Source organism: Panulirus ornatus, chromosome 6, assembly GCF_036320965.1.
Source record: "Panulirus ornatus isolate Po-2019 chromosome 6, ASM3632096v1, whole genome shotgun sequence".
Classification (NCBI taxonomy): Eukaryota; Metazoa; Arthropoda; class Malacostraca; order Decapoda; family Palinuridae; genus Panulirus; species Panulirus ornatus.
Window position 1 is genome coordinate 6090003 of NC_092229.1, and position 17438 is coordinate 6107440.

General features: G+C 43.0%; 1 protein-coding gene across 1 annotated transcript in view; it reads right to left on the minus strand.

Moving 5' to 3' along the window:
* Nucleotides 1-17438, minus strand: part of LOC139749264 (cell adhesion molecule Dscam2-like) — a 468747-nt gene that overhangs the window by 8321 nt on the left and 442988 nt on the right. Inside the window, 2 exon segments of the mRNA XM_071663001.1 lie at nucleotides 6046-6133; nucleotides 7269-7665. Of these exon segments, the coding sequence (XP_071519102.1) occupies nucleotides 6046-6133; nucleotides 7269-7665 (485 nt within the window).

Here is a 17438-nt window from a genome sequence, read left to right on the forward strand (position 1 = left end):
ATATATATATATATATATATATATATATATATATATATATACTATGTCTTTACTCCTATGTGTGTATATAAACACACATACATCCCAGCCTAAGGCCAAGGTGTGTGTGTGTGTGTGTGTGTGTGTGTGTGTGTGTGTGTGTGTGTGTGTGTGTGTGTGTCATGGGGCCCCATTTCTTGCTCTATATTTGCTCTCTCAAACAAGTTCTTAGAATTCTGTCTGAATTCAAGAGTTTCATCATTTGCCAATCTCACACCCACGATGTACTTCTTTCCTACATGATTTCGAACGACTTCCTTACTGACCATCTTACTATGACCTTTTAGCTTCACTTTGCATTCCTCGAGGAACTGTTCACCATCAGCATAAATGGCAAATGCTGAGGAACACCATTTAGAAAACGGAGAGTTCGTGACCAAGTCTAATCTCACTCTTGTCCCTTCCCTTGTGGACAAGTCGGTCGCCTCAAATCTCCTCCTGTAACTCATTTCTCATATTTCAGGTACTATCTTTGTTGCCCTCATGTGGAGCCTTCTCTTCCGGAGGTTATGTATCTTTGAGCGCGGTGACCAGACTTTAAGAATTTACATGTTGATTATAGCGTGCGTTAAGCTTTTGAATAATACCTTGAGCTTCCCTGTACTTAAATGCAGTGCTGAATAATTTCGATGAGTAGATACTGTGCGTTCTTGTTTCTTATTCTAATATGATAATCTTAAGATATGTTGGGTGCTGAGTGGATGCGCTGGTTTGCTCCTCGGACTGTTTACCACAAGGTTATAAATCCATGTCGAGACCTTCTTTTCATTCCGTTCCATCTTCATTTCTCTGAACTCCCTTGAGTCGCACTTCATCAACCATGTAGCTGATCCATTCTAAAGCTTGTCCACGGTCCTGTGTGAGGTATTAATAACCCTAATCATTCTCGAATGCCTTTGACATCATCTGCAAACACACTAGAGTGCGTTCCATCGGAAAGTCATCCACGAAGAATATGAAGAACAACGGCTCCAGCACTGAGTCCTGCGGTACAGGACTGGTCATCCCAACTCACCTCGGAAGGCTCGTCCGACACGCGTCGTCCGTTCTCCTCACACTCTGCCAATACTCGACCCACTTTGCACGTTATCCCTTAAGTACCACCTCTTCAGCACGTATCATCTCAACAAAAAAAACAAAAAACTCGGCTGTGGCTTCCCTCGGTCAGTCTTTGAACCTCCACTGACAACAATTACATGGGCATTCATATACACATTAGTTTCAGCCCAGCAGAGGTACTATTTACAGTATCTGTTCTCTCGTTCTGTCATTGGTGAGGCTGATCTGTTTCTTATCAGTGTCTTCTGATGTCCCTCCTCTTGTGTTTTCTTGCCTCTTGGGTGTTTTCCTTTACTCCATCCTCAAGTCCTTCCTTTGATCTGTCTCCTCTGATAGATAAAAAAAACAACAACTCCATCGAATTCTTTACGTTCAGCAAGTTTCTCATCTCGATCTAGCTCGACCTGGTTACTAATCCTTACTAAAAATGTAATCTTTACTGGGTCATATACGTACCCTTTCACCTTGGGGCTACATTTTCCTATTCTTTCTTTCCAACTCTTTCATTACTGAGAGTCTATTGGCTATGATCATAGTCTCTTAGAGAACCTCGCGACCTGATTTTCCTCTTCCATGACCAAGTCTTCTCCTGTTCTAGTCCACACCTCATCACGTCGATCTATGGACCTCCCGCTTCTACAACTCTCGTAACCTTATTTCAGATCAGTTGCCAGCTATTTCCTGCGGTGGTGATTCGTCCGCCTCCATATCTCTTCTTATACTTCTAAACTCAAGTATATTGATCTTCATTTATCGATTATGAATACCCTGTACTTTATGCCAGCCCCGTCATCACACATGGCATATATTTCCCGAAGAACTCTGCGTCTGACGGAGTATACGGTGCTCTGCATAGCTTCCGATGGTAATTTCTTACATCCTTCTGTTTCCTTCATATCCCCCCCAACATCTCTGCTCGTCTGCACCTGTCAATACTCACCGTCTCTCTCTCTCTCTCTCTCTCTCTCTCTCTCTCTCTCTCTCTCTCTCTCTCTCTCTCTCTCTCTCGGCCCTCGAAATGTCTCCTGATCTTTCTTGTTTTATTTCCTTCGACACTGTATTCTTGGTTGTTTCTATTCTAAGTACTTTTTTTTTTATCAGTCTATTCCAAGGTATCTCAAAAAAGGACTGTTGTAACTGTCTTATGAGGATTATTGTCATATGTATTCTATACATGCTTTCCTCCCTTCCTCAGTTCCTTCAGTCACTGTGAGTCTGTAAGTCGTATTTTCTCGAATGATTCTTCACTTTCATGATGTCCTCAACCATCAGCTGTAAGTCAAAGCTTGTGTGTCTAACATTGACAGTCATTTCCCTGTATCTATGGACTATGTTGATTCATCCTTCGGTTCTCCTTGGTTGGTTGGTCTTGAGGCCTATTCAACGGCCAGGGTCATAAAGGCCGTCAACGTAAGCTGCAACATCCACCAACCGAAAAATCTTTTTATAACCTTCTTCGGGTGTTGAAGGTCGTTCTGAGACCACCACATACACACTCTCACTATGCATGTGACCCAGGGAGGAGGTCTCCTTTAAACTTTTTTCTTTTTCCACCAATTATAAAACCCTAAAAATCTCCTTCGTTCAATAACTCTTGTTGGGTTGATCCCTCTGGCAACCTTATGCCTAATTTAGATGATTCTCCTTTTACCAAAGACCATTGCTTTAGGAAGGTCTATATTACGCCAATTTCACGATAATCATTTTTAAGTTTCTGAAGGAAAAGCTATCTTTTTTTTTCCCAACCTTCACGCACACAACTTCCACACTGTTCTCACGAATAGTATCCAAAGGTCTCCATGTCGCGTGAATAACAGAATTCATTCGGAAATTATGAAAGGGGTTTTGCTAAACCTTTCTTTGCTCACTGACTCAACTGCCTCTTCACGGTGACTCACATGCCTCTTAACACTGACTCACATGCCTCTTAACGCTGACTCACATGTCTCTTAACACTGACTCCATGCCCCTTAACACTGACCCACATGCCTCTTCACGCTGACTCACATGCCTCTAACACTGACTCACATGTCCCTTAACACTCACTCACATGTCTCTTAACACTAACTCACATGCCTCTTAACACTGACTCACATGTCCCTTAACACTCACTCACATGCCCCTTAACACTAACTCACATGCCTCTTCACGCTGACTCACATGCCTCTTAACACTGACTCACATGCCTCTTAGCACTGACTCACATGCCTCTTAACACTGACTCCATGCCCCTTAACACTAACTCACATGCCTCTTCACGCTGACTCACATGCCTCTTAACACTGACTCACATGCCTCCTAGCACTGACTCACATGTCTCTTAACACTCTCTCACATGCCTCTTAACACGAGGGGGACAGGCATCACTTACATCTGTCAATCCTCTCTTTCGTGTCATTCTCCCATTATTACCAGCATCCTTAATCTTAGTGATGCTCTTTATTAGGTCTTGCTTTGTTACTGATTATTTCAGAATCGTCACGAAAAGAACCGACTTAAAAGTGCTTGGCATCTGTCACCAGTTAGATGGATGGAAGCGCGCACACACACACACACACACACACACACACGCATGACTCTTCTCCAAAGAGCCACATACATAGTAAACAGTGTATGTGTTTATAGAATTATCTATAACACATGGAGAAGGTGTCACGAGGATTTTTTTGGAGGGTTGGCTGATGTAGAAGCTTGTTACGTTCGACAGCCTTAATGACCCCTGGCTGTTGATAGGCCTACTGCTCAAACAACCAATCAGCTCCTCTCTCTTTAATCTTCTGCTCTTTTGATCCTTCCCACAAAGATAAGAACAAACTTTTAAGAAATGTAGCTTAAAAAGGGGCCCCATGTCATCTCTCCTTCTTCCCCTTCCACGTACAGATACCAGAGGGTTGCTGAACGCGTCATTCGTTTCTCTATAAGATAAAAAACGAGAACCGGGTACAGGTTTTCTATGAACATGTTAATTACCTTTTTCTCTCTCTCTCTCTCTCTCTCTCTCTCTCTCTCTCTCTCTCTCTGTGTGTGTGTGTGTGTGTGTGTGTGTGTGTGTGTGTGTGTGTGTGTGTGTGTGTGTGAATTTGCTTTTCATATACACACACATCTACATATACATGTATATTTATACATTAGAAGAATACAAAAAAATGGCCAAAATATGGAAAAGCTTGAAACCTTACTAAGAATCCTTATAAGTTAATACTAAGTGATTAAGTTGAGTTTCGAGTGTACCAGGGAAGGGCTGGACCTGGGCTGGATTAGAGGGCTAAAAGTACGTAGTCATGAACCAGTAAGAATTAGGGAAGGGGAGTCAGACACGCTCGTGCGAGATAATGTGTAATGGAGATGAGACATAGGGTGGGGGGGCGGGGGTTAAGGTAGACAAGGTACTGTCATAGATATAGATTCTGATTCTCTTTGGATAACCTGGTGTAACAAAAGAGGCGTGGGTAAGGTACCACTGGATCCTACTCAGGCACGATGAGTCTCGCTAAGAACTACCATGGGGGATGATGTTGGTCGGTAGGAAGAAGACAAGTCAGGCTTGGACTAGTGGCTAATACGTATGTGGATATGGAGATGAGACTACGCTAGTACACACGTGGATCAGGGCCAGATTAATCAGAGGTACCCGGGTGTTTTAGGTGGATCAGTAATGACACAGGAGGAGAGATAATGTGAAGATTTGGAGTGGCCAGCGAGGCTAATGATGATAACGTTTTGCGTCATTAGATACGTGTCAGGCCAGAGGTAGGTGGGCTGAGATCAGTCAGGATGGAGGTAGGTGAGCGGGGTTTGCCTAGGAGGTGGGTTGGACCTACGAAGGTCACAGGTAAGTGAAGATGAGACCAAAAAAGAAGGTTGAGTTGCAGGCTGGAGCTGTCTGTAACACCGACAGGTGGGCTGGGATCAATTGGGACACAGACAAGTATGTTGGCGTCATTCAAGACAGAACTGGGTGGGTCAGAACTGGTCAGGTCACAGTTAAGGTGAATAAATACCTCATAGAAGACGGGGTATCGGGGGTGAAGACTCGTTAGATCACTGGTAAATGGGCTGGGATCAATCAGATCACAGGTGGACGGCTAAGGCAGAAGATGATAAAGTGGGGGACTATCAAAACACAGGGGGTCACGTGGGGTCATCAAGAACCTCGGTGGGAGGGTTCAAGTCAGTAGAAGCCCAGGGGAGAAGTTGACACGAGTTCGAACATGGGTTGGTGGACTGGGAATGCTCAGAACATACACTGAAGGAGGGTGGGAAATGTCTTGGGTATACGTGGTGAGGTGGGACCAGGGACGAAGAAAGAAAAAGACGAGCGGCTGCCTCCTAGTTTTGGTGAAAGAGGAAATGTCAGGAGAATGTCGACCTATAAACATAGGTCAGTTAGATACGAGAGAGAGCACCGACCAATGATGTAAATCTGATAAGAATGAGATACATCGGGAGTTCTACGAGGGCAACGTATCAAATCAGAATACAGACAGTCGTAAGAAGGAGGATGTAAGATTGAGGGATTAAATACCAGGAGTAGGATTAGGTGCTAATAATAACCCAACATTAATCGGGTCAGCTGTGCAGTGCAAAATCTAGCCACATGCAGAAGCGAGTGAGTGCCTGGGGTCGGGAGGGAAGGAGAAGGAGGAGGATGAGAAGGAGGAGGAGGGGGAGAAAAAACCAGCGGACCAACATGGACCCTCTCAGATGTACCATCCCAGGAGACCCGTGTCGAGTCTTCGGGATCCTCCGGGAACCGAGTAGGACCTGTTGCGCCGGCGGGACCTACTACGAAGGAACTAAACGGGACTTCTTTTGAGGATGGTCAAGAACCAGCGATGGATAGGTTGAGGGGGTTGGGTGTTGGAGGTGAGCGACGGCGGGGAGGCGCATGCAGGTCCGTGGGCGGGCGGGCGAACGATGCAAGGACGTGACAGAGTGATAGAGTACCTGGCTCTGGCGCGCCGAGGGAAGGACTTTCTCTCGGTGGTGGGGGAGGGTTCGGGGGAAGTGCTAGACTCGGCGTGGTACAGCAGGTCTGAAATACCATGCACATCCTGGCATCAGTACTCACTGTGTCGGTAACTACTCGAAAGGAGTCTTACACTCCTACTAATATCTTGACAACCACATTAATTATCTTTAATCTCTACTCTCTCTCTCTCTCTTTTTAATGTCACAATGATGCAAAACTATTCATGGATCAATGTATCTGAAGTAATTTAAAGTGTACTGCTTTAGGGGGGAAAAAAAAAAGAATGAAAGAGGTATCACTTAAAGCCATCAAATACTAAGAACCGTAACTAAAATGAATGAAGACTGTCCTCGTGGGGAATGAACTGGTGTGTTCAATGGTCCACCGTTGCTGGAAACATCACACTCAAACCACTGCTACCATTTTGTCTACATTTAACAGTATAACGTCCTCTCTGCTGGCAAGTTAACTCTGCGTCATATCCAGCCAAGGGGGCAAACAAATGGGTAGACAGCATCACAGAGAATTTTGAGTGAGGAGGGCATCTTTACAGTGTACATTAGTGAAGAAAGGAACTCTGACTTTGAAAACTGTCTTGTTAACTTTATATCTTTATGCAATATTCAATCTCTGCATCAGTGAAGGCAAATGTGAGACACAGAAGTCGTAATATTATTAAGTCACAGAAAATAGAATACCAGCCCGTGAAACAGCTTCACGTGTGTGTCTGTGTCACGACGTCTGTTGCTTTACGACAATTAATTTCACACAGCAAGTGTTACGGTCCCGTAAAATAAAAAAAGAAAAATTTAGCTGGATAATACACGGTGCAAACTGTGTCCGGTGTGACTGCTCGTATATCTACCATCCCGGATTACCCCCCAATGACCTCTCTCAAATCAGTTACGAATTACCAGTTACTCGAGCCACTGGATACGCACCAGAAGGTACGCCCTTTACGAGCACTCAGACATCGGACTCAACGTTTGCGTCGTGGAATATCGACCTAAGAAGTTACCGACGTTGAGCACATCTCGGGGAGAGTTGAGGTGCAGAGTCAGGCAGTGAGACGGAGGGTGTTTTGGAGACACAAGCTGTGGGGGGGGAGGGAGGAGGGGGAGGGAGGGAAAGAGGAAGGAGGTGTCGTCATCGAGGAAGGGCGGCCCTGGGAGGCGGCCGCCTGGGAGTGGACACTTACTGTGGTGAATCCTCTGCTGGAAGGACGCGTTGCTCTCCCTCGAGCCATCCCTGGAATACACTGCATCTCTGCTGTCCTTCGGGGCGTCTCTGGAGTACACGGCCTCCCTGGGGTCCTTCGACGTCTCCCTCGAGTAAACGGCGTCCCTTGGGTCCTTGTTGCCAGGGCCGCGCGCGTACACGGTGTGGTCCCTGATGGAGGGAATGTCGTCCAGTTGGTTGGAGGATTCGGTGCGGGACGAGACGCCGCCATGCTCCGTCTCCGTGTCCGACCCGAGGGTCTCGTAGTCGTCTCCGCTGTCCGCCAGGCCGCCGCGGCTGCGGCTGCGGCTTCGACTACGGCGCTGGCCACGACTACGGCTACCTCGTCTCTTCACCTCCCCGTACCCTTCCATTTTCTGTTGCAAGGGATTCAAAGCATAACTTAAACATAGACGAATATAAAACCAGAAGGTGACTGTTAATTAACGTAATAAAAATATAACAAAATATTATTCAATATTAATACATCTCTCTCAACTATAGCATTGAATATATTCGCGAAGACTAAGGTACACACATCAGTGTCCTATATACTAGAAAGTAAGAAAAAGAAACATGAATCTATATCAAAGAAAATAAGAAATATGGCGTTCCATAAGGGGGACACTTGCGCAAACATGTAAGTGAAGTTAATGATATGCAGATTATATACATATGTAATTTCTTTGTCAAAATGTTGTATACTGGCGTGCGGAAATTCTACAATGAATACATTCTTCCGAAAATAATAGCACTAGATTAATTCACTAAGTTCACACAATGAAAACCTTGAGGTTAATTATCTAAGTTAGAAAAGCGAAACACTACCCTAACTATAAAAAATCTGATGATATATATATATACATATATATATATATATATATATATATATATATATATATATATATATATATATATATATATGTGTGTGTGTGTGTGTGTGTGTGTGTGTGTGTGTGTGTGTGTGTGTGTGTAGATACACTACAATTCTATATCAAATACACACTATGAGTTTATCGAGTCCAATAAGGCATCTTTATTAACAGTGAATACAGAAAAATCTACAATAAACAATACAAGTATTTCAGTTATGAACTCAACACTCGACCATCAAATATATTGGGAAGTTTATAATAGAGCATTCCAGTCCCTAATAACATTGCTTTCATGGATATATATATATATATATATATATATATATATATATATATATATATATATATATATATATACCTTAAATTTATCATAAGCCCCTAGACAGAAGAGTCTGAATATAAGCCTCCACATGCTCACATATACTAGAAATTGAACTCATAATGACAAAATGATTAATAGTAGAACCATCTTACAACATAGACCGTGTTTACAAGGACTACAGGAATGGAGTACTTTGAAATGATATACAAAATGGAAACTCCTGTCAATATATGCATATAATCTTTATTCATATTTTACAAAACACTGAACAAGTAGTTAACTTCTCCCTTATATGTGGAAAAAGATGAACATCAACATGCATGTGTATACATACATACATACATACATAACACACACACACACACACACACAACACACATCACATAATACCCTCCAACAGCAAGGATTCGGACCGAGTGAATCTCGAATCATTTGCTCAGTAGCTGGGTGCGCTGACCACTCGCTTACACTAACGAAGCTACAACGCAAATGACACGGAGGTTCGAATCCTCGAACGTATGAACCTCGTTCGTATGGTCTATCATAGTTGGAGAAGATGTTCACCATCGTAGGCATAAGTTACACTGGGCGTTCATGGGTATCGGTTGATGATGGGTGACACACATGGAATACAACACAGTTGTGTCGCAACACATGTTACAGATCGCGCAAGTTGCGTACAATACATAAGAGTAATACCCCCCCCCCTCTCTCTCTCTCTCTCTCTCCTCATCTCTCCAGGCTTAATAAGCAGTCTTGTAAAGCGACAGTTAAAACTCCCGGCTTGGTAAGTTTTTAACCACGTCTCTGCCACACTTAGGTGGCAAATGTACGCGTACCTCCACTGGGGCACCTTAAAAAGTAAGCTGCCAGCTGCCACTCTCTCTCTCTCTCTCTCTCTCTCTCTCTCTCTCTCTCTGTCTCTCTCTCTCTCTCTCTCTCTCTCTCTCTCTCTCTCTCTCTCTCTCTCTCTCTCTCTCTCTCTCAATTCCTCTTCCCTGCGCTTGTACATCTCAGTAGTGGCAGAGTGCTTGATCATGCACCAGGCAGTAAAGTCAGAGACAGTATAGAGAGGGTGTTTGCCTTATCATCGTTTCCACTGAGAAATGTAATCGTTGTGTGTGTGTGTGTGTGTGTGTGTGTGTGTGTGTGTGTGTGTGTGTGTGTGTGTGTGTGTGTGTGTGTGTCTGTATACAGGCAAAAGGGCATTTACTAACAATAGTCTCACTAAACGAGGCTGAACTCTGGCTCAAGTTTGAGAGGCGACAACTCGAAACAAATGATGAAGTTTGGGTATGATGAGAGAGAGAGAGAGAGAGAGAGAGAGAGAGAGAGAGAGAGAGAGAGAGAGAGAGAGAGAGAGAGAGCAGGCCGCCGGCTGAGACACAGAGCTAATAACCAGTGGGAGGCGATGCCACGACGCTGAACACCCGACTGAAATTAACACTTGGGGCGGATGGGCGGGCGACCGTCTGCCTCAGCTCTGCTTTGTTTACGCCCGGGCAATACGAACACGTGCCCACGACCTCGGCAATAATGAGACGTTTATATATATATATATATATATATATATATATATATATATATATATATATATATATATATATATATACACACACACTGACGAATGTATCTATATATATCTATATCTATATCTATATATGTATATATATATATATATATATATATATATATATATATATATATATATATATATATATTTTTTTTTTGTCGCTGTCTCCCGCGTTTGCGAGGTAGCGCAAGGAAACAGACGAAGAAATGGCCCAACCCACCCCCATACACATGTATATACATACGTCCACACACGCAAAATATACATACCTACACAGGTTTCCATGGTTTACCCCAGACGCTTCACATGCCCTGATTCAATCCACTGACAGCACGTCAACCCCGGTATACCACATCGATCCAATTCACTCTATTCCTTGCCCTCCTTTCACCCTCCTGCATGTTCAGGCCCCGATCACACAAAATCTTTTTCACTCCATCTTTCCACCTCCAATTTGGTCTCCCACTTCTCCTCGTTCCCTCCACCTCCGACACATATATCCTCTTGGTCAATCTTTCCTCACTCATTCTCTCCATGTGCCCAAACCATTTCAAAACACCCTCTTCTGCTCTCTCAACCACGCTCTTTTTATTTCCACACATCTCTCTTACCCTTACGTTACTTACTCGATCAAACCACCTCACACCACACATTGTCCTCAAACATCTCATTTCCAGCAGGGGTTACGGTGGCACCATTACTTTGTAAGGGAAGTGTACAAACTTTGGCATACACATTTGCGAGACGTCTCGAGTCACGGTGTATCATAAGGTGCAAAGACGTTTTGATCCCATGGTGACAAAAGTGTCAAAATAGCTAATCTCGTTTGAATAACTGAAAAAAAGAAGAAAAAGAATCCTCGTCGTCTTTGGTAACCGACGACCCAAGACACAGGGGAAGCCATTAATAACGGCATTTTGAGCCTTAGGTTAAGTGGTCTCAACGGCTTTAATGAAGTCAGAGACGCGCTACTCAAGAGTCTAACTGAAGGCTTCTGGGGAGGATTCACAAGACCAAATAAAGATCCCCTTTTGAGTTCTTCTCCTTCATTCTTACGCTCAACGTAACCTGAGAAATCTCAAACTGAATCTCCTTTTTTTCGTTTTTTTTCCCCCCTCCTTACACTGCTGCATCAACGTGTGGAATCCAATGCGACTTTACGGCTAATGAGATCATATCTTTTGTGGTGTTCAAACGCTCGTCTCTGTGTTTCAGTGCTGGTCATATACATGGGTGGGACTATGTCTTACACGTACTGAATCTGTGTGTGGTTCCTTCGACAGACAACGTGGCTTTCTGAGGTTTCCGTGTGGTAAATACACACATATACTCAAGACGAGCCAGTGTGACTGAGAGACAAGCCGGGAGGAAGTGGTATGGTGCGCGAGGGCGTGTTAGGACTGAAGAGAGAGAGAGAGAGAGAGAGAGAGAGAGAGAGAGAGAGAGAGAGAGAGAGAGAGAGAGAGAGAGAGAGAGAGAGACCTTCCCTCGCCTCTGGAAGAGATGATGCTATCCACATAGTCTTGAGACTCAACTAAAAGAGCCTTTTTTCATCGTGAAGACCTCCTTCGCAAGGGCCTCGCTTCGAGAACCCCACCTTCACAAGGGCCTCTGGAGCGACGATGTGTGTGGGAGGTTTAGTGTGCTGATTCGTCAAGATGGCCATCTTATCATTTTTCTGCACAGTTAATTCAAGCTGGTCTTTATATTTTACTGCGGGTGAGACGAAGGAATACTTTGAAGACGGTGAGCGTTGCGGTGGTTGTGAATTTTAGGCCAGGTACGTCCTCTCAGGAAGAGAGCGTATCACACGCATGCAGGTACTCGGGTTGTGGCAACTGGCAATTGAGGGAGGAGTCCTCACTTCAGTCTTGCGCACTGCAACAGTCGCCTGTCCCTCATTGACGAAGTCTACGCAACACAATGGTCACCTCTATCTTCAACACTGAGTCTGGACATCGCAAGGTTAGCTACTGTCTTCGCCATTAACTCCTGGCATCACAAGGGTCATCATCATCGACATGATTAACTAAAGACATCACTAAAGTCATCTTTACCTTCACCATTAAGTCTAGACATCGCAAGAGGCGTCACCATCACCACCATTAACTCTAAGCAGCACAACGGGTCGCCTCAATCTTCTCCCTCCCATTAAACATAGGAAATATTTCTAATGGTGTCGTGTGTCCTCTGGGCTTGCCTTGCGTGTCCCTTGGCTATAAACAGGGTCACGGGACTGTTGTCTGTCTGGGTCGGGTCATTTGGAATATCAGCTGGTCATTTGAACCCTTGAGACTCTGTTTGGTGAACCCCTTGAAAGGTTCACGCCATATCTAAGGATGTCTTCAGCCACTGTCCGAGGCAAACTCGAACCACTATCAAGGCATGAATCGAATCACGGTTCATGGATGTTTCGTTCCATTTCCCAGGAATCTTGAACCAATATCCAGTGACGTCTCAAACCAGTGTCCAACGATATCTTAAATCAGTGTTCAGGGATGTCTCACAACATCACTGCTCAGAGATGTCTGAAGCCAGGAGTCAGTGACGTCTGAACCAGTGTTCAGGGATGCATAGAACAAATCTTCAGGGACGTTTGACAACAGTGTTCAGGGACAAGTGATGACCCAATTTTCTACCACATTCACATCTGTGGCAGAGCAGAGCAGAGCAGAGCAGGCAGGGGACGATCCTTGAGCACGACGGTACCACCGCTGAGGACGATGGTATTGGCCTATAACCTCACCCTTATCAAGGCTCAGGTTGAAGGCCAGGCTTTGATCACTGATAAGCATTGTTTTCCGTCGTGCTCTGGGATCGTGGAGCGTCTTCCTGCATGTCCCTTCCCTTGGTCTTCCAAGCTCTACCAGGCACACTCAGTCGAAGGCACAAACATGTAATAAAAATTCTTTTCTCCACTTGTTTACACTCTGTCTGGCGTCTGCCTAGCTTCCAGTGTTTTCAGGAACGCTCAAGCAATCATAATATCCGACTGGTCAATGTACACGAAAGTTGAAAGGCAAATTTCCATGCAATATATATATATATATATATATATATATATATATATATATATATATATATATCATCAAACAATGCCCTCCAACAGCAAGGGTTCGAACCGGTCATTTGTGTGGGAACTGGATACGCAACAGGTTATAGAGCACATATAATCGTGTGTGTGTGTGTGTGTGTGTGTGTGTGTGTGTGTGTGTGTGTGTATAATCAACCATCTCATCATCTATCCCGAGTAAAAACTGTCATATTCACTCTCACTTGATTATTGTAGACTTCAGCAAAATACTATTCTAACCCCGTGCACAATACCTCCCCGGGCAACCTTGATTTAAGAGGCAATAAAGGGCCATTATCCAGCGTTTAATATTTACCAGGACTAACTCTCTCTCTCTCTCTCTCTCTCTCTCTCTCTCTCTCTCTCTCTCTCTCTCTCTCTCTCTCTCTCCATGGAGACTTAGTGCTCGCGGGGAAATTTTTCCTTAGGCCACATGATTTCATGAAGTCTCTCTCTCTCTCTCTCTCTCTCTCTCTCTCTCTCTCTCTCTCTCTCTCTCTCTCTCTCTCTCTCTCTCTGGATACCCGAATACAATAGTAATGATACTACTGGCAGTGAAATACGGCAGTGTACTATGCAACACGGGGATGGTATACGGAAGTTGGTTTATTCACTGTACGACACGGGCGGATCAACCCCCCATCTCGGCAAGCGGGTGATCGTCCGTCGTCCGCCAAAATCGGATCGGATCATAATGCTGCAAGTGAGAGAGAGAGAGAGAGAGAGAGAGAGAGAGAGAGAGAGAGAGAGAGAGAGAGAGAGAGAGAGAGAGAGAGAGAGAGGCAGGCAAACCCTGGTGTCGTCGTCTCCGGTACGACAACGGTAACCAGGCGTCTGGCAGGAGGCGCATCGCAGCCTCGAGATGCCTGGGCCAGGGCGGCGGCCCAGAGCTCTATCAACAAATGTTTATCAAATATGATATCAGAAACCTCGACCCTCTGACCTTCTGAATTATAATTACCCAGGCGGTCCCTGGCCTCAAGATGGTAACATGGCAACTTTAATGGTGGATAGACAGTGAGTGTCAGTTATAAAGGTAATGATAATGGTAATAATGATAAATAATGATAATGATAATAATGATAATAATGATGATATCAATAATAATATCAATGATAATGATAATAATAATGATGATGATAATAATAATAATAATAATAATAATAATAATAATAATAATAATGATAATAATAATAATAATAATAATAATAATAATAATAATAATAATAATAATGATAATAATAATGATAATAATAATCATAATAATAATAATGATAATAACGATACAACTACTAGTAATGTAAATAGTATTACTACTACTGCTACAGCTTCTAGTACTGCTGATAATAATAATGATAATAAAAATGATAATATGAATATAAGTATGAAGACGATGAAGAAATATAGGGAGCAGCAGATAATGAAGATGATGATGATGATATGATGATGATGACGATGATATAATGATGATGACGATGATGATGATAATGATTATGACTCACCTACGTCAGCAGGTAAAGAGCGGAGAGACGTAGGGATGTACACACACACACACACACACACACACACACACACACACACACACGAGTGTATATTTCTCTCCTTGTAACAAAAACAGTTATTCCATAAAGTACATACAAATACATGCAAAGACTACTACTACTACTACTACTACTACTACTACTACTACTACTACTACTATTACTACTTCTACTGCTACTACTACTACTACTACTGTTACTACTACTACTACTACTACCACTACTACTACTACTACTACTACTACTACTATGATACTACTGTTATACTACCACAACTGCTACTTCTATGCTACAGTTACTACTATTTCTACTACTTCTATACTACTATTGCTACTACTAATACTGATACTTCCCGTTCTACTACTACAGTAATCAATACTACTGCTACTACTACTTTTACTTCTATATTGCTCCTACTGCTTCTACTACTACTACTATTATTACTTCTATATTGTTCCTACTACTTCTACTACTACTACTACTACTACTACTACTACTACTACTACTACTACTACTACTTCTACTACTACTACTACTACAACTGATACTCCTGCTACTACTACTACTACTATTACTTTTATACTGCTGCTACTACTACTGCATCTACTATTACTAAAGCTAACACTATTGGTTACCACTGAAGATTACTATCTAATAAAGCATTTATTCAATAACACCACAGTTATGGGAGTGAGTACTTCTTATTACCAGGGTGAACTGACCTCCCCACCAGAGTGCAGGCCCAGCCGTTACCCTAAGACCCTCGTATTGACCTCCCCCTCACCACCCCGACATGAGGAGATCAAACAGCCATGGTGCCATAACACATCCTTAATGCCGACCCAACTTCAACGGGAGCCACTCACCATCCTACCTTTCTTACCTTACCCTTAATAATGATAATAATAATTATGATAATAATAATAATAATAATAATAATAATAATAATAATAATAATAATAATAATAATAATAATAATTATAATAATGATAATACTACTACTAATAATAATAATGATAATAATAATAATAATAATAATAATAACAACAATAATAATAATAATAATAATAATAATAATAACAATAATAATATTCATGATAAAAATACAACTGTATCATAATAAAACGGACACTGTATATATACTCTGCATGGAAAAAAAAAAAAGAGTCGGTTTATACAAGCTGTGTTTATATTTTACAGTATCTGTACCACTGAAATCACCATACTTGATATGAATCATTAATTGGATACCATCCAATTTCATAACGCATTCGTAAAATGCAAATTGCATTCACAACAGCTGTAAATGAGCTTGGAAATAAATTGGTGCACAGTGCAGTGTCGAGGACACTGGTTCTGGGGCAACGGCACTGGTGTCACTGCTGCTGGGTACAGCACCGCGGGCACTGCTGATGGTGGAAATATCGGGGGGGGCGAGGGTGGAAGTATCGGGACTACTGGTTTGGGGGGGATGATATCGGGACTACTGGTGTCGGGGACAGCATAGGGGACACTGGTACTGAAAGCAATATCGGCACAACTTACGTACGGGTCTCCGATAATCTTTAATAAGAGGCAGTTCTCTACAAGCACACACACACACACACACACACACACACACACACACACACACAGCGACCACTGTAATACTACTTTTAAGGGAAACGATTCTGAGGTCACACAGGTGTGTCTCCACGAGTCATCTACTTCCACTTCTGAATTCTCTCGCTCTCTCAAACAGCCTCGAGATGACTCAAAAGATGGATAATGTAGTAAAATGACAATCGATAATATATGACAGGTTTGCGTGCCAAAAAGAAATGGCTCTCTCCAAAGGAGAAGCGATGTTAATTTCGCCTTTACGCTAGACTGAATATGTAAATTGGTGCGTTTTCTAACTCGCCTTTCAATTACTTTGGATCTCCGTCAAAGAGAAAAGGTTCATAAGACCAAGTTATGGATAAGAGCTATCAGTAATGATTGTTAATCAGATAATAATAGGAAAGAGATGATGAATCGATACACTCCTGGGTTGGGGCAAGCTCCCTCATGCCTCCAGTTGTAAACAAATTGTTGACCCAACACTGCCAAAGATAAAGTCTCGTTGTTTGCACGTTAGCAACGTCTGTTTTCAAAGCACTAACACAAACGGTGGACGATGGCCTGGGCGACCTGACCTCCATCTGAGACACGGAAGATCAAAATAACTCGGTTACAAAGATAATGTACCTCATTCGAATCCAGACACATCATTTAACGTCGACTTCGGGAAAGGAAAAGTGAATTAGTGTCTGATTTTATGACGAAAGTAAACGAGTTTAAAGTCATAAAAGGAAATTATCATCTGGGTTCGACTTCATCAAGGTCTGTAATCGGAATTTTGGATCAGCAAGCAAATAACCACATCCTTGAGAACACTAATAATCCCTGAAGTCGTGCATGTGTGTGTGTGTGTGTGTGTCGAGTCTCATACATACATAAATTCACAAGGAAATGACACATGAATATATCGTAAACCTTCGTGGTTGAGCAGCTTACACTTCGCCGGAGCACGGCAGTACACCTCGCACGTCTGTGCGAGTGTACAGGTGCTGTGCCCGACTTGCACAGTGACGTGCACACGTCATGCAAACGTGAACAGCTCCCTTTTCACTACACGCTTTATTCGTCCACTGTGAGGCAATAAGCCAGCGGGATCAATAGTGAGGAATGGCAATCCGTTTATATATCTATCCATCAGACGACTCCACCCTACAGGATAACAGC